Source organism: Panulirus ornatus, chromosome 44 (assembly GCF_036320965.1).
Source record: "Panulirus ornatus isolate Po-2019 chromosome 44, ASM3632096v1, whole genome shotgun sequence".
Classification (NCBI taxonomy): Eukaryota; Metazoa; Arthropoda; class Malacostraca; order Decapoda; family Palinuridae; genus Panulirus; species Panulirus ornatus.
The window spans coordinates 3,184,033-3,207,742 of record NC_092267.1 but is presented as its reverse complement, the minus strand read 5'-3'; the positions used below and the strand labels follow the sequence as shown (position 1 = coordinate 3,207,742).

The window sequence follows — 23,710 nt, the reverse complement described above, 5'->3', positions numbered from 1 at the left end:
AGAAAAGCCAATGGATTTGTATGTAACATCTATGGATCTGGAGAAGGCATATGATAGAGTTGATAGAGATGCTCTGTGGAAGGTACTAAGAATATATGGTGTGGGAGGCAAGTTGTTAGAAGCAGTGAAAAGTTTTTATTGAGAATGTGAGGCATGTGTACGTGTAGGAAAAGAGGAAAGTGATTGGTTCTCAGTGAATGTAAGTTTGTGGCAGGGGCGTGTGATGTCTTCATGGTTGTTTAATTTGTTTATGGATGGGGTTGTTAGGGAGGTAAATGCTAGAGTTTTGGAAAGGGGGCAAGTATGCAGACTGTTGTGGATGAGAGAGCTTGGGAAGTGCGTCAGTTGTTGTTCGCTGATGATACAGCGCTGGTGGCTGATTCATGTAAGAAACTGCAAAAGCTGGTGACTGAGTTTGGTAAAGTGTGTGAAAGAAGAAAGTTGAGAGTAAATGTGAATAAGAGCAAGGTTATTAGGTACAGTAGGGTTGAGGGTCAAGTCAATTGGGAGGTAAGTTTGAATGGAGAAAAACTGGAGGAAGTGAAGTGTTTTAGATATCTGGGAGTGGATCTGGCAGCGGATGGAACCCTGGAAGCGGTAGTGAATCATAGGGTGGGGGAGGGGGCGAAAATCCTGGGAGCCTTGAAGAATGTGTGGAAGTCGAGAACATTATCTTGGAAAGCAAAAATGGGTATGTTTGAAGGAATAGTGGTTCCAACAATGTTGTATGGTTGCGAGGCGTGGGCTATGGATAGAGTTGTGCGCAGGAGGGTGGATGTGCTGGAAATGAGATGTTTGAGGACAATATGTGGTGTGAGGTGGTTTGATCGAGTAAGGAATGTAAGGGTAAGAGAGATGTGTGGGAATAAAAAGAGCGTGGTTGAGAGAGCAGAAGAGGGTGTTTTGGGCACATGGTTTGGGCACATGGAGAGAATGAGTGATGATAATGTAAAAGGATAATAATGATAATAATGATGAAATGATTAACAATAATAATGATAATAATGATGATAATAATGATAATGATAATAATAATAATAATAATAATAGTGAAAAGTTTTTATCGAGGATGTAAGGCATGTGTACGTGTAGGAAGAGAGGAAAGTGATTGGTTCTCAGTGAATGTAGGTTTGCGGCAGGGGTGTGTGATGTCTCCATGGTTGTTTAATTTGTTTATGGATGGGGTTGTTAGGGAGGTAAATGCAAGAGTCTTGGAAAGAGGGGCAAGTATGAAGTCTGTTGGGGATGAGAGAGCTTGGGAAGTGAGTCAGTTGTTGTTCGCTGATGATACAGCGCTGGTGGCTGATTCATGTGAGAAACTGCAGAAGCTGGTGACTGAGTTTGGTAAAGTGTGTGGAAGAAGAAAGTTAAGACTAAATGTGAATAAGAGCAAGGTTATTAGGTACAGTAGGGTTGAGGGTCAAGTCAATTGGGAGGTGAGTTTGAATGGAGAAAAACTGGAGGAAGTGAAGTGTTTTAGATATCTGGGAGTGGATCTGTCAGCGGATGGAACCATGGAAGCGGAAGTGGATCATAGGGTGGGGGAGGGGGCGAAAATTTTGGGAGCCTTGAAAAATGTGTGGAAGTCGAGAACATTATCTCGGAAAGCAAAAATGGGTATGTTTGAAGGAATAGTGGTTCCAACAATGCTGTATGGTTGCGAGGCGTGGGCTATGGATAGAGTTGTGCGCAGGAGGATGGATGTGCTGGAAATGAGATGTTTGAGGACAATGTGTGGTGTGAGGTGGTTTGATCGAGTAAGTAACGTAAGGGTAAGAGAGATGTGTGGAAATAAAAAGAGCGTGGTTGAGAGAGCAGAAGAGGGTGTTTTGAAATGGTTTGGGCACATGGAGAGAATGAGTGAGGAAAGATTGACCAAGAGGATATATGTGTCGGAGGTGGAGGGAACGAGGAGAAGAGGGAGACCAAATTGGAGGTGGAAAGATGGAGTGAAAAAGATTTTGTGTGATCGGGGCCTGAACATGCAGGAGGGTGAAAGGAGGGCAAGGAATAGAGTGAATTGGAGCGATGTGGTATACAGGGGTTGACGTGCTGTCAGTGGATTGAATCAAGGCATGTGAAGCGTCTGGGGTAAACCATGGAAAGCTGTGTAGGTATGTATATTTGTGTGTGTGGATGTGTGTATGTACATGTGTATGGGGGGGGGGGGGTGGGCCATTTCTTTCGTCTGTTTCCTTGCGCTACCTCGCAAACGCGGGAGACAGCGACAAAGTATAAAAAAAAAAAAAAAAAAAAAAAAAAAAAAAAAAAAAAAAAATAATAATAATAATAATAATAATAATATTGATCATAATGAATAAAGAAAAAATGATAATGATAATGATAATAATAATAGCGAGTATTATGGTCCTGATATTGATGATAATAATAATGATAATAATAATAATGATGATAATGATAATATATAATAATAATAATATTAATAATAATAATAATAATAATGATAATAATAATAATAATAATAATAGGGTTGAGGGTCAAGTCAATTGGGAGGTGAGTTTGAATGGAGAAAAAATGGAGGAAGTGAAGTGTTTTAGATATCTGGGAGTGGATCTGTCAGCGGATGGAACCATGGAAGCGGAAGTGGATCATAGGGTGGGGGAGGGGGCGAAAATCCTGGGAGCCTTGAAAAATGTGTGGAAGTCGAGAACATTATCTCGGAAAGCAAAAATGGGTATGTTTGAAGGAATAGTGGTTCCAACAATGTTGTATGGTTGCGAGGCGTGGGCTATGGATAGAGTTGTGCGCAGGAGGATGGATGTGCTGGAAATGAGATGTTTGAGGACAATGTGTGGTGTGAGGTGGTTTGATCGAGTAAGTAACGTAAGGGTAAGAGAGATGTGTGGAAATAAAAAGAGCGTGGTTGAGAGAGCAGAAGAGGGTGTTTTGAAATGGTTTGGGCACATGGAGAGAATGAGTGAGGAAAGATTGACCAAGAGGATATATGTGTCGGAGGTGGAGGGAACGAGGAGAAGAGGGAGACCAAATTGGAGGTGGAAAGATGGAGTGAAAAGGATTTTGTGTGATCGGGGCCTGAACATGCAGGAGGGTGAAAGGAGGGCAAGGAATAGAGTAAATTGGAGCGATGTGGTATACAGGGGTTGACGTGCTGTCGGTGGATTGAATCAAGGCATGTGAAGCGTCCGGGGTAAACCATGGAAAGCTGTGTAGGTATGTATATTTGCGTGTGTGGACGTGTGTATGTACATGTGTATGGGGGGGTTGGGCCATTTCTTTCGTCTGTTTCCTTGCGCTACCTCGCAACCGCGGGAGACAGCGACGAGGTAAAAAAAAAAAAAAAAAAAAAAAAAATAATAATAATGATAATAATAATAATGATAAAAACAATAATGATATCTATAGTAATAATGATATTAATGTTGATAACAACAATGATGATATTAATGAAAGTAATAGAGTGTTAGAACTAGTTGACTCCAGTTTTGTTGCTGGTATGGGACCGTGGTGTGATATTGGTAACGGATAGGGCACAGTGCAAACTGGAGTCATTGCGAATACTAACAACGGTGGAAGCTGTAATCTAAATATATGACCTTAAGTATATCAATCACACATTTCTTCACTGAACCAATCATTACCTTGTCTTCCTGTAGCGTTGTGCAGAGAGGCTGGCTGCTTTGGGGCTGGTCGCTCATAGCCCCTAACGCTACTGTGTGCTCTGGGAACACTGATCCAGCGAGCGATTTCAGGAGCGAAGGGTGATGATGACCCTCTGTTGCCTGTGATGTTTCGGTGGTGAGTGGAAATACCACGACGGGAATGTCCCATATCGACTCTGATAGGCTAACAATACTGCGTTGTGTTGATCACCGTAAGTGGAATAAAGAAACTGGAAACCTTATATCATGTTTTCGAAACAGGAATGGAATGTGTCCCAACTCCAAGGGATATGAGATTGTCATGTATTGTGTCAGGATACCAATGAGTACAACATTATCATAACCTATATACCAAATAAAATAAATATCTATATTATCCCTATGTGGCAACCATCCCCTGTCATGGATACTATATTTCACAATGTGGCTGGAAAATTGCCTATAACGTAGAATATTCTGTTTTCTAACAGTAATAATTCCACGTATATTTATTTCATATTTCACTGGAAATAGCTATAAAGGGGAACTACTATAATCATTCGCGATTTTGTCTCCTATTCACGCTTACCAAACCCTACCAAGACTACACGAGTCTACTGATCATTTCGAAATTCATCTGATCCATCCGGCGTGTTGATAGAGATACTTTGGGGAAGGTGTTACAGATATATGGGTTGGGAAGAAAGCTGCTGGAATCAGTAAAACGTCTTTAAACAAGAAAGAAAGAAATGTTTACGGGTAAGAGGAGATTTGGGTGAGTAGTTTCAGGTGAAGGTGGGTCTGCAGAATGGGTGAATGATGTCACTATGGCTGTTTAATCTGCTATTGATGAGGCAATAAGGTAGTAGAACGCGAAGGTTTTGAAGAGTAGGTCAGATGTTCAGTCTATCTTGGGTGGTGTGACCTGGAGCCGTGTCAGTTGCTGTTAGCTGATGGCACGGTGCTGTTGGCAGACATTATATTCACATCCCTTTAACGATCGTGGACATAGTTCCAGCTCTGTCATGACGGTGAGACGTAAGATGGTGTACAGGTCTGTGTGCTTGTGTTGGGAGTTCAAACTTTATGAGTTATTTACTCCTTTTAAAGCAGATTTCTACCGTGATACATGTAAGATGTTATAAAGTTTTAATAAACTAGATTACTGAACTACTGAATTACGATTACCCCTTTCTAAAATTATCACGGACTAGTGTGACCGTCATATCATTAAAAGACACACACACACACACACACACACACACACACACCAGCTTAATGCTGATAACCATTTATGTACACCTGGAGTGGGTGTAGGCCGACTGCCGTGCTCAGGATTCGCACTCATGTTGGCCCATGGTCAGTAATGCTAACCACTACACCACGGAGGCCCGTGTGTTTGTGTGTGTGTGTGTGTGTGTGTCTGTGTGTGTGTGTGTGTGTGTGTGAGTGTGTGTGTGTGTCTAATGTCAAACAGTTGTTCTGCTGGCTCGGTATAGAGATCATCCAGGTGATTTTCGGTTTTGAAAATCTCTGGGTGGGCATGGACGTCCGTGTTGAGCGTACAAACAGGGATGAGAAGTGTTGTCGTCTGGGGAAGATGAAAAAAAAAAAAAATGTTCTAACCATTACGCCACAGCTCAGTCTCGCTCCCAAACTCGTCTTGATTTCCTTTTCAGCAATGAGACAAATGGATGAAACTACAACTGTCATGTCCATTGTAGAATTACTTCACTTTCAACAAATGGCATCCAATTATCATCCTTTGTTTATATAAATATGAAACTGCGAGATATTATACAAGGGTCAATATCATGTCATCTCATCTGCATGTATATGATTATTGTGCGAGCTTTGGTCAAAGGATATTCATCCCTGAAGTCTGGGAGTGATAAAGTTCAATTCTCCTTCACCAGAAGAAAAAAGCTTTTTCTTCATTACTTAGCACTATTCACTGAGTATCTGGTTCGCTAAAGCATTTTCATAATAATATAGGCAAGCCATTCGGTCTGCAGGAATGAAGCGAGATTTGAAACATAGTAAATCCACAGCTGATTATCAGCTATGTGATCCATTGTTATGATAAACCAAATGTTGTCTCACTAGGATCAACAAAGACGAGCTTAACATACCCCTGCATGAAGACGTCTCATCGATGCTCGCTTCATGTATCTTCAGCCAAAAGCTGTCATAAATCTTTCCCTTTACACACTCCATTTCACTCACCTATGCCGACGGCTCAGCTCATGGGCAAAGGTCCCATTCGAAGCCCAAACCTTATACGAGACATTATGAATTCGGCTTATGACACAGAATAATGCTAAATACTAGTTTCCAGCACTCAGCTAGCGTCTCTTTTCCTCAGCGAACGTACTGATTTTTTTTTTCTTTTTATTCGAGTAATGATTTACCAGGCTAATACAATGCCAGCTCACTATAACGAAGAGAGTGAAAATGATTTCCATAAAAATACTTTAGTATTCAGTGTCGTTTTCTAAGACTGTTTGAATTTCCTATGGGTGCAAATGTCTAAGAACGCATGAATCCAAGATTCAATCATTTAATCTCATTATTCAAAAATTCTTGGATCAAATATGAGAATAATTATGATACACCCAAAACAACATAATTCAGATTTCGATGTTAAGCAGCGTCGTAATGGCGATCTCGAGCAGATGATTGAGTTCTGAGACGACACAACGATGCTAATAACCAGTTAAGTTTTACACCCCTGAGACACCCTTTTCTGGCACAGGTGCTGGCTCATGCAACTCTACAGTCTTGAACACAATAATCACGGACTCTCATGGAGCGAGACGTTCCTCAGACAGTTTACATCACTGTCGACTACGATCATGATACACCTAACTTAAATCAGTAATGGCACACCCAAAGACTGGGAGCTATAGACAAGAGCTCATGCCAATCTAAATCTTGGCGAATCTTAGCACACTCTACGAGTGTCGCTGAATTAAGGAAAATGTCATCCTTGTCTTCACCACATGAAAGACCACTGGACCAAGTTTCCTTATGTAGAATAGCGTATTGAATTCTATGACATGATGTCTTATCAAGTGTTGTTATACTGAAGATAATCATGCTTCACTACATGAAAGTTGATTGAATCACTTTTCACCAGACGATAGAGTATCGACTCAATTTTCATTGGTTCACTAGATGGAAACGTCTGAATCATGGTTCAACCGAAAACGAATTGACTGAATCATGTTTCGCCCAGCGCGTTTCATTCCGGATAGAGTACACGAGTGAGCAATATTTCACCAGGACCGCAGATCACATTTATCTTTCTCGCTTCCAAACCAGATATGCCATAGCTCACGTCAGAAACAATCTTTACGAAGCTTCTCAATTCTCCTAGCATAAGTCAGGTAACCAATCCCCAGGGGTTGACTGCAAACCGATTACCGCAATGCGCTCGACTTCTATCTCATTTTTATCATCAAGTTTTTTCAAGTATAAAAATTCCTCTTTTTTTATATCTTGCCTGTGGGCAGGTGTTGTCTGAACCCCGAAACAAGTTTTCAAGTCGCGTAGAAGTTATGGTCAATGTTCTTTTGTTTTTTTTGACTTGGTTTCAAAAAAAGAAAAGTTTAGCCCTCTTTTCATTACGTAAAAGATTCCACTCACGTACAAAAGTACTTCTCGAGACCAGATAAGGAACCTAATAGGAAAATGGACGAGAGGAATAGAAGAAAGAGGAAGAAGAGAGAAGAGGAAAGAAGGGAGAAGAATGAAGAAACAAGAAGAAAAGAGCTGTAGTGGGGAAGTTAATACTGCCTTTTGAAGTGAGTGGATCACACATAGCTGTTGTGAGGCCAGAGCTTCAAGGACGCGGAGGTTCTTATGAGAAGCTTATGTCATACGTGAGATGGTACTGACACATGTGACGTGGGTCATGATGAAGCCTAGTGACGTAGATCACATTACCTAAGATATCTAACGATGGTGTTACCGGACTACACCTGCTCGAGACTACACTACCTAAGATATCTAACGATGGTGTTACCGGACTACACCTGCTCGAGACTACACTACCTAAGATATCTAATGATGGTGTTACCGGACTACACCTGCTCGAGACTACACTACCTAAGATATCTAACGATGGTGTTACCGGACTACACCTGCTCGAGACTACACTACCTAAGATATCTAACGATGGTGTTACCGGACTACACCTGCTCGAGACTACACTACCTAAGATATCTAACGATGGTGTTACCGGACTACACCTACTCGAGAGTACACTGCAAGTGAAAAGTCTCCTTTGGCAAGGCTGTATCACTGAGAGGACAGTCTCATCAGAGAACCTCTCGCTCCAAAGGAGTCTATCTTTCTCTGCTACTGGAGGTAGTGCAGCCATGGCCTAAGGGAGCCTTTAGAAAGGTCCTGCGGCAATTATAGATAGGTCATTGGTCCTGGGATAATCATAGATAGATAATTCATCCTGGGGTAATTATTGATAGATAGATGGATATCTAATGATAAAGTTGAATTACGAGAATACAAATACCTTATTTATGACACCTAAGGTAAGGTTTATGATCTTCACAGACTTAAAGTATGAATGACTAGCCCTATACGTCGAAACACATTGATTTACGTAAAATGTTATTATCGATTATGGTAAATATATTATCTTGCACTTTATCCCTTGTTACAACTCAGGATCTGGTGCTACCAGACTCTTCAAAAGGTCAGCTTCATCGACCGAGGTTGTATCATAGCCAGAAGCCATATCTATCGCTGTACAGTCTATTGCAGAGACGTCTCGCCCCCGCAGGAGTTCATCAGTTCCTAACTCTTGGCTGGAGAGCAGCGATGTATCTGCAGGAACTCCACAAAAGGGCGTCCTGGAGTTGTACAATTAATTGATGATGTGCATCTGTTGTGTCGCACCAGAACTCACTGTCGCGCTCGAGGTAGCTCTTATTGGAATGATGAACACTTTTCTGTGCAAGCCAATGGCACAGTCCAGTGCGTTTGAGCAACTGCCTTCTCCTTCCGACATAAAATGCACACTGAATAAAGATTTCAAACCACAAATTCATGATGTTTTCCAAGCTTTTAGCGTGATTGATGTCAAAGAGAAAGCGAAGAAAAGAAGGAAATGTGAAAGAAATTAGAAAAAAGTAAAATCAAAATATCATAACGTAGTTTTCTTTGTTTCATATCACATCCTTGATGCATGTTTCGTTACGTTTCGTTATAATGTCTTCTATCCAAGTTAATTTCTACACTACCCATTAGTACGTCTTTAGTTTACGTGGCTCTCCATAGTATTTTTCAAAATTCATATTAGCTGGAACGACGTGGCAACTAGACTCTAACCAAGACTATCTCATTAACGCTACATATATATACCCTAGCCTGAGCCACGTACTCATTTTAGCGACCAACCCTTGGAGCGGATGAACAGCTGGGTTGACTGTGGACCAACTACCGCAACCAGGATTCGAACCTATGCGCTTAATATGTGTCTGATCTTCCCTAACGTATACAGTGCTATGCGACTGCAGTCTATACTAATGCGGAAAGTATTTGTTATTGTGTGTTTTATTATGAGTCTTTGGTTATTTATGTGACTGTCTAAATGCTCGGTTACAGTGAGTCTTTGGTCTGCGTTATTGTGTACAAGTCCGTTTATTATGAGCGGTCTTATATTTCCCCTTACAGTGTACGGTCTATGTGATGTGTCTCTGGTCTACGTTACAGTCTAGAGTCACTATTATTTTGTGTTTCATTTCTCCCCAACTTTCCCGCACGCTATGGGATTTTGACATACTGTGCTGTCTTGACATAGTGTTATTAATCTGTTATTGTGTAGTTTTCCTTCACTTATGTGTCGTTTATCTCTCCAAGTATTCGTCACTACGTTGTTCGGATCATTTTATTTTTGCTACATATCTCAGGTCTATTTTGTTCATTGAGTCATTGTTACTTCCTTTCGTCTGTGTTACCCCATGTCGTCAAGTTGCGTTAGGATCTCCAGCTATACGTTACTACGCTGTGTGTATCTATGTTTCCACGTTTCCCGAGGTGGGTACCTCCGTACTACCCTTTTCTTGTGATTCTTTGGTCTCCAGCATTATCCAATATGTTCCTTTTTCCTGTAACGTCACATTCCATACAGTATTTTGTTACTTTAGTCATTGAATATAGCAGCTGTATTATGCTGTTTATTTATATCACGTGTGAGGATATTTACTGTATACGTAAACAGAACAGTACAATGTAATACGTATAATACCGAAAAGCTTTATTTCATAAACACATTTGATATCAGCTATACATTCATCGCTCAGTCTGCCTAGCCATTCTGATAACAAAGTCATTTTTGAAATGTTTGTATCTGTAGCCATTTTCTGTCTCTCCTCTGGCTACAACAATCTAAAAACTAGGATAAACCCGAACATTATTGTCCACTGTGATTTACTTCACCCTAACACGTAAGCATTTGTGATTATTGATAAACTCTTTTTTTTTTTCCGTGACTCTCCTGGATGTGAGGGAACTCGCGAGCTATTGGCGATAGATTCCGGTCTAGAAAGCGTAGTAACGATCGCTCAACTGTATCGTGAGCCTCACCACGCAAACATATGACACTCAACTTCAACCTTTTTTTTTTGAAGCAAAACTCGTGGGATTGCTCGGGGGTCAAATTGAGCGCTTCGATTTTTTGCGAAATATTTCGCTCTGTGTGAACAAAGCCAAATGAGTTTTATTAAATTTTTTTTCCAGCGTCCTTCGGTTATACATCGGTATTGAGATTTCATTTAAGGTTTGCATTTGGTAGCTGAAACCATTGATTATATCGGTAATATTACATCACTACTACAAATTACCAAAATCAAAAAGGACAATAAAAATCCCTCACATGACGTGTACATTTCCCCTCCCACTCATAGGGTAGGAAAATTTCCCAGCAGAATGTTTACAGTTTAAGCAACAGCGTGTTTTTTTTAACTCCGGTGTTTTCCGGACGGGTCCCGGATCAAAGGCCGTTCTGTGGAATCCATGGCTGAAAGGTAATTAGCCAGCCCCCCCCCTGTTGATAAGCTTTTCCTTGACACCCTGTTATGCCATCGGTCTGAAAGATGTGATGAGAGAAGCGCTAGGGAAATAACACGCAAGCGAATGTACGAAATATTCTCCTATCTCCCTTCACTTGGTAAAATGCTCTTTTTCGAGAATTTCTATACCTTATTTTTGGAAGACCTTAAGTTCAACTAGTTCATCAATAAGCTGCATTTCTTCGTCTACTTTTTTATATTAGCTGAGACGGCACTAACAGCTGATATCCTAATCAGGGACCTCATGTTAACGCCATATATATATATATATATATATATATATATATATATATATATATATATATATATATATATATATATTCCTATGAGTCCACGGGGGAAATGAAACACGATAAGTTCCCAAGTGCACTTTCCTGTAATAATCACATCATCAGGGGAGACACAAGAGAGAAATATAAGTCAGTTGATATACATTGAAGAGACGAAGCTAGGACCCCATTTGGTAAACATGCGATTGTCCAAGACAATCGCATGTTTACCAAATGGCGTCCATATTCATACTTGCCCGATTTCAATCCGTTCCCAGCGGCGCCCCCCAGCCTAACAGGAAACAGCATCAATGACCCCCGCTTCAGCGAGGTTAGCGCCAGGAAAACTGACCACAAAGGCCACATTCGTTCACGCTCCATCTCTAGGTGTCGTGTGCAATGCACCGAAACCACAGGAAAGTTCAATGGCTATGAAGAACAAGTCGTGTGAGTTAGGTGTTGACAAGTGTCAAGTGTGGGATGATGAAACTGTTCGTTTGTGGACTGAAAGCCCACGTGTAGGTGAGGCAGAAAGAAACTACAGCTGCCTGGGTCGTGGCACTTGACAGCCACTGAAGTGGAGAGAGAGAGAGAGAGAGAGAGAGAGAGAGAGAGAGAGAGAGAGAGAGAGAGAGAGAGAGAGAGAGAGAGAGAGAGAGAGAGAGAGAGAGAGAGGTTGGGGGAAACATTTACACAGACGCATAGACAGACAGACACAGACACAGAAGCACACACTAACACACACACACACACACACACACACACACACACACACACACACATATAGACAGACAGACAGGCAGGAAGACAAACAGACAGACAGACAGACAGACACACATACACACACACTAACACACACACAGACACACACACACACATACACACATACAGACATACACACACACATACACACATACAGGCATACACACACACATACACACACACACACACACACACATACAGACATACTCACACACATACACACATACAGATTCCTCGAGAAAATTTCGACCACATTTCCAGAGCTGAAGGATTCATTCGGAGCCCAGTCCTTTTCCAGATCCTATAACGAGACGCGGGAGCATAAAAAAAAGGCCTTCCTCAAATAAGACGTCAACAAATGTGGGCCCAGAGACACTTTCCCGGCCAGATATTTCGCAGTGGAGAGATAGTGGTGCCACCACATTGGCGTATGACAAGCTTAGCTGTGTGGATGTGGAGTAATGGGTATAGCTGCAGTTGCTGCTGGAAAAAAGCAGCCTCCCAAACACTGGTTAATGGAGTGGTCCTAACAGGGTATAATGGGGTTAGAGGGTAATGGGATGGTTTTTATGAGATGGGGTGTAGGTAATTCGACGGTTTAATGGTGAGTATGGAGGTCATAGTGGGAATGTGTGGTGATGTAGGTTTATGGAGATTTTTTTTTTTTTGTAGTTATGGTGAGCAGGGTCTGTGGTGGAACATTATTCAAGGTATGGTGTCTCACTTTGATGAAACACTATGAAAGATATGGTGTCTTACTTTAGTGAAATGCTATGTAAGGTATAGTGTCTTACTCTTGTAAAATGCTATGTAAGGTATGGTGTCTTACTCTGGTAGAATAATATGTAATGTATGGTGTCTTACTCTGGTAGAATAATATGTAAGGTATGGTGTCTTACTCTGGTAGAATTATATGTAAGGTATGGTGTCTTACTCTGGTAAAATAATATGTAATGTATGGTGTCTTACTCTGGTAGAATAATATGTAATGTATGGTGTCTTACTCTGGTAGAATAATATGTAAGGTATGGTGTCTTACTCTGGTAGAATAATACGTAAAGTATGGTGTCTTACTCTGGTAGAATAATATGTAAAGTATGGTGTCTTACTCTGGTAGAATAATATGTAAGGTATGGTGTCTTACTCTGGTAGAATAATATGTAAGGTATGGTGTCTTACTCTGGTAGAATAATATGTAAGGTATGGTGTCTTACTCTGGTAGAATAATATGTAAGGTATGGTGTCTTACTCTGGTAGAATAATATGTAAAGTATGGTGTCTTACTCTGGTAGAATAATATGTAAAGTATGGTGTCATATAGATCATCCTGCCTGCCCTCTCTCTCCATGCTAGACGTCGCAAGCTCCTTGGAATCTATCTCATAAACACTATATATATATATATATATATATATATATATATATATATATATATATATATATATATATATATATATATATATATATATATATAATGGATGGAATGTGTATGTGCAGGTGGGAGTATGTACTACATCACAACAGATCCAAATATCCACGTTCACTTTATAGACTGGATGCCTCTGTGGCCTCCCAATTTGTTTATACACTTGCTACATCACGGCCATCCCTCCCATGTCTGTGTAAACCTTTCCCAACCATAGCAGAAAATGGAATTTTGTACGAAACGGTAGTTAAAGATGTTACTGATACTTTGAGTTTTAGATTAAATGTTTGTTCATTACAACATGTGTTTGACTTTGTATAAGTTGTTTATGGTTCTTCGGCTTTCGTATGCATTAGTCAGGTCTAATTACATTTTTTTCATTGTAAGAAAAGATGTTGGATGTAAACCAGATTGTATATGATTTCCGTTTCTTTGCCATTTTGTTTAAAAGATAAATAACCGATATAGGAGAACATTAGCTTTCGAAAGGCCATATCATATCCTAATTTCCTTTGTGATTTTGATAGATTTATAGAAACAAAAAAAGATGAAAGCCCAAGAATTATGAAAAAAAAGGACATACGTAATTAGATATTCATTATTCATATAACCATTCAATCATTACAAGCATCAGAAGGGAAATAAGTTTTCGTAACATGGAAAATTGTTCAGTAAAATGCTTCTCCTATTCTCCCAGTTTAGAAACTGGATTTGAAGCTTGGGTTTTTGATGTATTTGTTCTGTGGTTAGTCTCTGACAGATCTATCCCTTAGTAACACATTTTTCTCGTAAATACGCGTCCGGTATACTATTTCCATAGAGACAGACGATCATGCATGTAATCCAGACTTATTATAGTCTTCAGTTAACGTATCTCTTTATCATTTGCAGGTCATGGCAGATCTCTCTGCGAAAGAGGCAAACCGGACTGTTTAGACGCCGAGTGTAGAGAGTGAGTCTTTCTTAATAACCTGTCATAGAGATAAGAACCTGGGATAAAAAAAAAAGCATGTATTATCATTATCATTATCATGTGTTATCATCATGACATAAAGATATAACTTTCCGTGAAAATGAAATGGGTTTAAGATTAACGTATAACGTAACTACGTTAAAACTCACCCACCAGATTTTAAGATGGGTTGTGTAACGCGAGCTTTTACGAACAAATGAGGAGAAAAAAAAAATAAAATAGAATGAACAGGAGACCCGAAAACGTGTCTTATCGCGTACTGGCTGAATAGAATTATGTCGGTCGAGCATCTCTCTCTCTCTCTCTCTCTCTCTCTCTCTCTCTCTCTCTCTCTCTCTCTCTCTCTCTCTCTCGCTGAGAACGTGACCTGGTCCAGCGCAGTTGTGAGTAATGATGGTTGTTTCTAGCCTGGTGAACGCTCATATGTACCCTCGATGGTGATAGGTACGTATGTGTTCGTGTATGTATGTGTCTGTCTTGCGACGATGGCTAGTGTGTATGTGGGACCCTGTATGTAAGCTCTGCCACAATCTGTCTATACATGACAGAAATGCTGTCTACCTTGTTAGAGAGAGAGAGAGAGAGAGAGAGAGAGAGAGAGAGAGAGAGAGAGAGAGAGAGAGAGAGAGAGAGAGAGAGAGAGAGAGAGAGAGAGAGAGAGAGAGAGAGTTTTCCCATTGGAGAGGTGCTCACTGGTCAGTGAAATTAAAATCATTGTCTTTTTTTTTCCATGTTTGAGGTTCCAGTCACAGAAAACAGTCCACATCGAAGCTGGGCCAGAGCTAGGGTCTGGAAAGAGGGTGTAAGTAGAGGAGAAAAATGGAAATTTTTTTCATGAATTTTTTGAGTCAGTAGAAGAATTTCCTTTCCTTTTTTTTTTTTTTTTAAAAAAAGACGACCACTCGTAGATGCTAGGAAACACGATGGGAGGTTAAGAACTCATCAGCTTTGCAGTAGAGGGAAAGAAACTGATGTGGACAAAATTTTTTTTTATGTTGGGGCTGTCAATTTCCAGTTATCGTATAAAATGAGATTTATCCACTTTGACAAAGAGAAGAAAAAAAAAAATAGAGGAAAAAAAGAAAATATATTTTCTTATTACTATTTTTTTTAATTCAGTAGAAAAATATTCATTTCAAATTAGAATATTTCTTTAAAAGAAGAGCTTTTCAAATTTCTCTCGGTCGAGAAATTCTCCAAGCAACATAAAATATCATCTCAAACTCTGATTATTTATAAACATTCATTTTCCTTCTTTGGTAATCAAAAAGTTTCAGTTTTATAAACAATTTTGTGGCAGCCATTAATTAACTAAGCATCAAATTTCAAAAGATCTCCGTTGATAACCCATGACGTACTGGGTTTTTCGTTAAGTATTCATACACCTATTACAGATTTCTGCCAAACCCATGATGGATATCGCATTCGGGTTCTGGTCAGTCAACCTGAAGAACACTTGGTGGTGAGGTTACTGTTGCTGAGTCAGCATGGGCTAACCCGGGAGGACCCGTGTGTGTTCGAATCCTGGACATGGCAGTCGGCCTACATACAACCCAGGTGTTCATCCTCCCCTTAGGGCTAATCGATAAATGGGTACCTAGCTAAGGCTGGTGTGTGTGTGTGTGTGTGTGTGTGTGTGTGTGTGTGTGTGTGTGTGTGTGTGTGTGTGTACATACGAAGGAGTAAAGGCATGGTACATATATACAACATTAAGAGACAGTGTAACACGACTGTAAGACTCACTCCCCATAACACACAAACCGTATTCACTGCACTAAGGCATTGAGTATTTTCATCTTTTCCAAAGACTTTGATGCAATTCTCTGCATCATTCACCTAGTAGACATTTCTCAGCATTCACCATATTTCTCTTCTTTCATCCCGCGAGAGATACTGTCCCAGTCCACGGAATAACATTACATCAACAGATAATGCTTTCTCCATGACAAAGGGAAGAGGGATTTTACTTTAACTTTTCTCATACGTATGTTAAACTAACACGATCTCTCGTGCGAACATTCTGCTGCCAAGTTAAGATATGCAATTCAATTTAGAACGGCATAAAAAATGAATATACTAGAATTTAACAAATTGGCTTGTTTTAACTTCGGGGTTCCGAATAAGAGAAAACCAGCAGAATGCATAAGTTCCCTATCCTTGACGGTACATACATACACGTAGAGTGTTGATATATACAACTAAAGTATACACCTACGATAAATGAACTTGCTACACTCAGTTATTCAATAAACATGATGCGTAAGTCTGATTACCCGGCAAAATAATGAGTTAACTGCTGGTAGAATATCCAGAGAAAATTATCATGTTGAATGTGTCTGGACAGAGAACATATATTGCAGACGCTGGTCACGCTGAATTATTTTTATTGAAGGATATATATATATATATATATATATATATATATATATATATATATATATATATATATATATATATATTATTATTTTTATTATCATACTTTGTCGCTGTCTCCCGCGTTTGCGAGGTAGCGCAAGGAAACAGACGAAAGAAATGGCCCAACCCCCCCCACCCCATACACATGTATATACATACGTCCACACACGCAAATATACATACCTACACAGCTTTCCATGGTTTACCCCAGACGCTTCACATGCCTTGATTCAAGCCACTGACAGCACGTCAACCCCGGTATACCACATCGCTCCAATTCACTCTATTCCTTGCCCTCCTTTCACCCTCCTGCATGTTCAGGCCCCGATCACACAAAATCTTTTTCACTCCATCTTTCCACCTCCAATTTGGTCTCCCTCTTCTCCTCGTTCCCTCCACCTCCGACACATATATCCTCTTGGTCAATCTTTCCTCACTCATTCTCTCCATGTGCCCAAACCACTTCAAAACACCCTCTTCTGCTCTCTCAACCACGCTCTTTTTATTTCCACACATCTCTCTTACCCGTACGTTACTCACTCGATCAAACCACCTCACACCACACATTGTCCTCAAACATCTCATTTCCAGCACATCCATCCTCCTGCGCACAACTCTATCCATAGCCCACGCCTCGCAACCATACAACATTGTTGGAACCACTATTCCTTCAAACATACCCATTTTTGCTTTCCGAGATAATGTTCTCGACTTCCACACATTCTTCAAGGCCCCCAGAATTTTCGCCCCCTCCCCCACCCTATGATCCACTTCCGCTTCCATGGTTCCATCCGCTGCCAGATCCACTCCCAGATATCTAAAACACTTTACTTCCTCCAGTTTTTCTCCATTCAAACTTACCTCCCAATTGACTTGACCTCAACCTACTGTACCTAATTACCTTGCTTCTTATTCACATTTACTCTTAACTTTCTTCTTTCACACACTATACCAAACTCAGTCACCAGCTTCTGCAGTTTCTCACATGAATCAGCCACCAGCGCTGTATCATCAGCGAACAACAACTGACTCACTTCCCAAGCTCTCTCATCCACAACAGACTTCATACTTGTCCCTCTTTCCAAAACTCTTGCATTCACCTCCCTAACAACCCCATCCATAAACAAATTAAACCACAAAAACCCCACACAACACAAAACAAACAAACCCACAACCCAAACACTACAACAACAACAACACCACAAACAACACACACAAAACAACATACAAAACAACAAAATACCCACCAAACAAACCACCCAAACACAAAACAAAAAACTAAACAAAAAACACAATACAAAAAAACCAACATAACCCAACCCCAACCCCACACAATAAAACCCAAAAAAAAAAAACAAAACTAAAAACAAAAAACAAAAAATCAACAAAAAAAACAAACAAAAAAAACACACAAAAACAAAAACCAAACAAACAAAAAACCAAAACAACAAACAACAAAGCAAAAAAAAAAAAACAAAACTAACAAAAAACAAAAAAAAAAAAAAACAACACCAACACCAAAAAAATCAAAAAAACCACACAACAACAAAACAAAAAAACAAAAACAAAAAAAACCCAAAACACACAAACACCAACAACATACCACCCAAACCAACAAATAAACAAAAACAAAAAAAACCAAACCCCAACACACAAAACAAAACAAAAACAAAAAAAAAATAAAAAAAAACAAAACAAAAACAATAAAAACAAAAAACACACAAACAAAAAAAAACCAACAAACAAACAAAAACAACAAAATAAAAAAACACACCCCATAAACAACAAAACAACACACACACAACACAAACAAAAACCAACGCAACAACAACAAAAAAAACCCTCACACCACCCACAAAAACCCACCACTAACACTACAAAAACACACCCCAACACAAACAAAACACACAAAACAAAAAAAACAAAACAAAACCCAACAAACACAAAAAACCACAAAACACACATACAAATACACACAAAAACAACAAAAAACAAAAAAAACACAAACAACACACAACAACAAACCAAACCCCACAAAACCAAAAAATAAAAAAAAAAAAAAACCACACCAAAAACCAAAACAAAACAGACAAACAACCCATACACAAATAAAACAAACACCCAACACACAAAACATACAAAAACAAAAAACAACACAAAAAAAAAAACAAAAAACAAAAAACATAAAAAAAACAACAAACAAACACCACAAAACCCATCAAAACACCCACAAACAAAACAAAAAAAAATAAAAACAAAACACCAAAACCCACCACCACCACCCCACAAACCAACACACCCAAAACACAAAATACCCCACACAACAAAACAACAATAAACAAAACCCAACAAAAAAAAAACCCCAACCAAAAACAACCCACAAACCACACAACAACAACCACCCCCACAACAAAAAAATAAAAACCCCAACAAAAAACACACACCCCCCCCCAACCCCCAACACTCACAAAACAAACAACAACACAAACACAAACAAAAAACCACACACAACACAACACAACCAAAAAACACACAAAACACAACAAATAAAAAAAAACAACCAAAAAACAAACAAAAAAAATAACAAACAACATCCCCACCCCAAAACACACACAATACAACAACCACAACAAACACCCAACAACAACCACAAACCAAAAACACAACATACACAACAAAACCACCAAAACACACCCCCACCCACCCACCCAAAACAACAAAAAACACAAACAAACAATACCCACACAACACACACCAAAAAAAAACAAACACACATCACACAAAACAAACATACCAAAAACAACCCCAAACACACACAACAAACCACCAACAACACCAACAACACCCACCCACACACCACCCAAAACCCCCAAACAAAAACACAAACAATCAACCACCCCCCCAACCCACCCACATAAACACCCCCCACAAAAAAAAAAAAAAAAACAACAACAAACCAACCACACACACAAAAAAACAACAAACACAAAAATAAAACACAAAAAAAACAACACACCCACACACCACAACAACCACAACCAACAAAAAAAAAACACCCCCAAACAAAACACACAAACCAAAAAAACAAAACCACCAACCAACACAAAAACCCCACAACAACAACAAACCCCAACACCACCCCAACCAACACACAACCCCAAAACAAACCACACAACCCAACAAACAAAAAAACACACCACAAACACACCAAACAAGTACACTCTCACAGCTTCTACTCAAAAACACAAATACAATAACCACACACACACACACCACACAAGCACTTTCTGAGAAGAATGCCCAAACACATTACAATATAAACACACAACATCTCACAAGGTCTTCTTAATCCATCGTCTTCTTAATCCATCCACCACAGAAACATACTCTCACAATCATCCATCACACACTCCTCATCTACAATCATAGGAACGCGAGCTACACCACCACATAATCGCCACAGGAAAACGGTCACACAACAGTCATGCGCACCATCAGTAATCCACATCATAACTATCTAACTCCATTATCATCACTACCCCCAGCTACCAGCGCACCAGTCGTTTTCTCCATGGCTCAATATCATCTTAGTGTCGATGCCACATATTTTTTTTTTCTTTTGCCTTGACCCAGAATATGCTGATGGTTCCGTCGTCCCAATTTCGGCTTACATATTCATAAAAGATTTCTCGAGACATAACTTGACTTACTTTGCAACTTCTTTGAGCCAACGTGATATACGTAACAAGATTTGCATGTCACTACAAAAGCCATATGGATCTTCATATATCAATCAGTACCAATAGATTTTCTCCTATATTAAAACTTAATTCTGATGTAATGGTTAATAAAACATTTGACGCACGAAACCAAACAAATGGTCTGCAAAGAAATCGAGCGAACCAAAGACATTTGTAACACCCTCAGTGACGATGGTCTGTGACCCAGTTATGAAATAAGAGATGCTGGCGGAAATGACTTCATATTCCTAGCTGTTTAGACTTGATCATCTGATTTGTAACTTGTAATAAATCCAACTCGTAAACATTTTGTTGACCTTGTCTATGTGGGATGTTTGTTACTCATGATTATCATTAGTTATCAATTTTCAGTAATTCCAGTGTGGTGCATAATCTAATAATGATTTTGCTAAATTAGGTTTTCATTTCATTCTTTATGCTAATAGGGGTAATGGGAGTCTTACAGGTTTTTGATAAGTCTCCTGTTCGATATCACACCCTAACACCCTAAAAAGCACACTCTGGCACCTCACCTTAATGTCAAACTTTAACATTACACTTTACCATTACACTGTAACACCTTACCATTACAATGTCCTTCCTCCAAGCACATTACCATAACTATCCCCCCATTCGAACCATTAACATGACATCGGAACTCTTCACCGTAACGCTTCTTCTTAAAACTTGACCCTACCACTTCACTCTAACACTTCACCGTTAATAATACAAGTTCCCAACGAAAATATAGCATTTGTCTTAAAAGATATTGAATGTCACGTTGTACTTAAATATCTAGACAAACTAAATCCAAACACGTCAACTGGTCCACACGACATCTCCCTCAGAATATTGAAAGACTTTATCCAAATGGCTTTTTTTGGTAACCAAAATACTTAACAGATTATTGCAGAAAGGGAATGTGTGTCTCATGACTGGAAACCAGCTGTCGTAACACCAATTTCAGAAAATGGTCATAGGAAATGTGCTTCTAACTATCACCCCAGTAAGCCTTAGTTAGGCTCTCTGTCGTGTTATAATCAGGAACTAGAGACAAAATCGTTAAATTCCCACAAAAAAAAAATAGATTAATAAAAAACCTTTAAAATGGTATCCAGATTAAAAGATCATATTCACCGAATCTGATTTAATTCCTCAGTCATATATATGATAATTGGGATTCGAAAAATACCCTCTGGTTTATATAATTGGACTTTCGCAAAGCCTTTTGATAAAGTACAATATAAAAGACAATTAACGATATTAAAGATCACAGGATAGGAGATCGAACCTGCGCTTGGATTGCGTGGTTGGCTCTCACAAAAGGAAACAGTCGGAGCTGTACAGTCTACGCTAAAACAATCCAACGATTAAGTTTCCACGAGTCAGGTTTAATTTGAAGAGTAATTTCCATTACTATGGGTTGGGATATCTTAAGCCTAGCCACAAGGCAACAATAGCCGCTTCAATTACCTCATTATACTAAGTGTTGGGATGTAACTCAGGCCAATCCTTGTGTTGGATGATATTCTCATCATTTCTCTTCCGGGTGATTTTCCATCTCTACCACTAACTTAACTATGGATTCTAAGAGGTTATCTCAGGAAGAAAAGTTCCGTTTTCTTGCCTGACGGAGAGAAAACGTATCTACAAATGCGAATTAAAGATGGCAATGGCAGTTCCAAACTTGCCATCCGAACCATTTGTCATTTTCTCTTCTTTCGTCTTACTTCTAACGTCATCCTTCCCCTTACAGCTGGATCTGGTCGACCTGGGAGACAGATAGTCTGATAATTTTCGTCCATAGCCTTCATGAAGTAGTTCATGAGGCCCCCAGCTTGACGTGCAGTAGAGGTAGCATTAATGATGTTGGACTCTACCAGCGGCAGGTGCCTCACGTTCTGAGTTCTAGAGGCTTTAGGGAAGGCCAAGGCTCTCTTGTTGTGATAGAAAATCTTTGCCTGACTCTCCCATTCACACAGGAAGCAGCCAAAACTTCGTGTAGCCCTTCTGCAGTCCAAGCAAGATAGCAATAACCTTCAAGTCACCACAAAGCTGCCATTGTTATATCTTGTAGTTTATGCAGTTCAAAAGATTCATCATATTATTATATGATGCCTTCCTATGGACCTTATGACCAACAGGAATTGACGGCAACAAGTTGCCATCATGTGGCAGAATAGGTTTTAGACTCGACTTTGAAGAGTCTATGAATATTCAGCATTCCCCAGGGTTATTAATGATATCTAAAGCATCGAGGTTATACCTTCCATCTTAAAGAATGGAGAGAAATCTTTCTGGCGGGTACGAAACACAGACGCTCTCACATTTACATTAAAGAGCTTCCACTATTGCGACGTCAAGGTCTCTTGATGATGATGGCTCACATGTGTCTCAAATTTCGTTATCCTGTTCGTCCTCTAATTCCTTTGATGATTAGTAAGGGGGTTCCACAACAATGAGTGCTTCACCGTGCGGTAACGTGGACGTAGAAGATGGTATATTCGGAAATACCTTGCCAACAGGAGGCACCGTGAAGAAGAAACAGTCGCTGACGTGATCTCTCGTCTCCCTCCATACCTTGCTGGACTGAAGACATCGATCGCCTCTTGGAACTCAGTCAACTGCGAAAGTTTGTTACTCAAGCATTGCAGCATATGTGTGGGGCCCAAATCTTCTCCTAGTCCACCTCCTCCTTACAGATTGTGAAAGATTTTAGGCCTTCTTGATGGTCGGGGTTTGCGGTATACATCCATAATGCTGAAGTCATCTCGCCACAGACAGAATAAAAGTTATGTACACTATTGGTGGTTTGATCGAGTAAGTAATGAAAGGGTAAGGGAGATGTGTGGAAATGAAGGCCCTTAAAAGCACAGAGGTTAGCAGTGAGGCGAGGCTTCATAATCCCTTGTCTTACTGCTACCTCTGTGCTTTTAAGGACCTCAGTACTTGTATCTTTGATGATCTATTTCATCGACAATCCCCAATGGAAGGATGAAGAGTTGGGTTGACTGTGGATACACTACTGCCACTTGAATTAGAACCTATGTGAGATTGACTCGAGGCAGCCCACGCATGCGTCATGGTTGGATGCTATACGCTACATTATATGATTCTGATTATAATTCTTAGTTTTTACGTTTTGATAAGAGTTTCGATGTGAATATGTTATATAGGGAGAGAAAAGGTTCTATAAAACATACACATATCGACAAAGAGAAACCTGAACGATACAAATTAAATCGCTTTCCAGTAAGATTAAAGTCACCTCACTCAACTCAGTCCGCTGCATCTCTTGACCAAAGGTTACAAATTTTAACATGTGTTGCTCCACTTACAACTTTACATCATCGTTGAACAATAACATACAGTCATGTTGAGGTACAATGATTTCCCAGAACGAAAACCTAAA

At 39.6% G+C, this 23,710-nt stretch overlaps 1 protein-coding gene across 1 annotated transcript in view; it reads left to right on the top strand.

Moving 5' to 3' along the window:
• The window catches only part of LOC139762804 (uncharacterized), a 70,502-nt gene that overhangs the window by 6,459 nt on the left and 40,333 nt on the right, over nucleotides 1-23,710 (top strand). Inside the window, exon 2 of the mRNA XM_071687957.1 lies at nucleotides 14,062-14,122. Coding sequence (XP_071544058.1) covers nucleotides 14,062-14,122 — 61 coding nt within the window. The remainder of the gene's footprint in view (nucleotides 1-14,061; nucleotides 14,123-23,710) is intronic.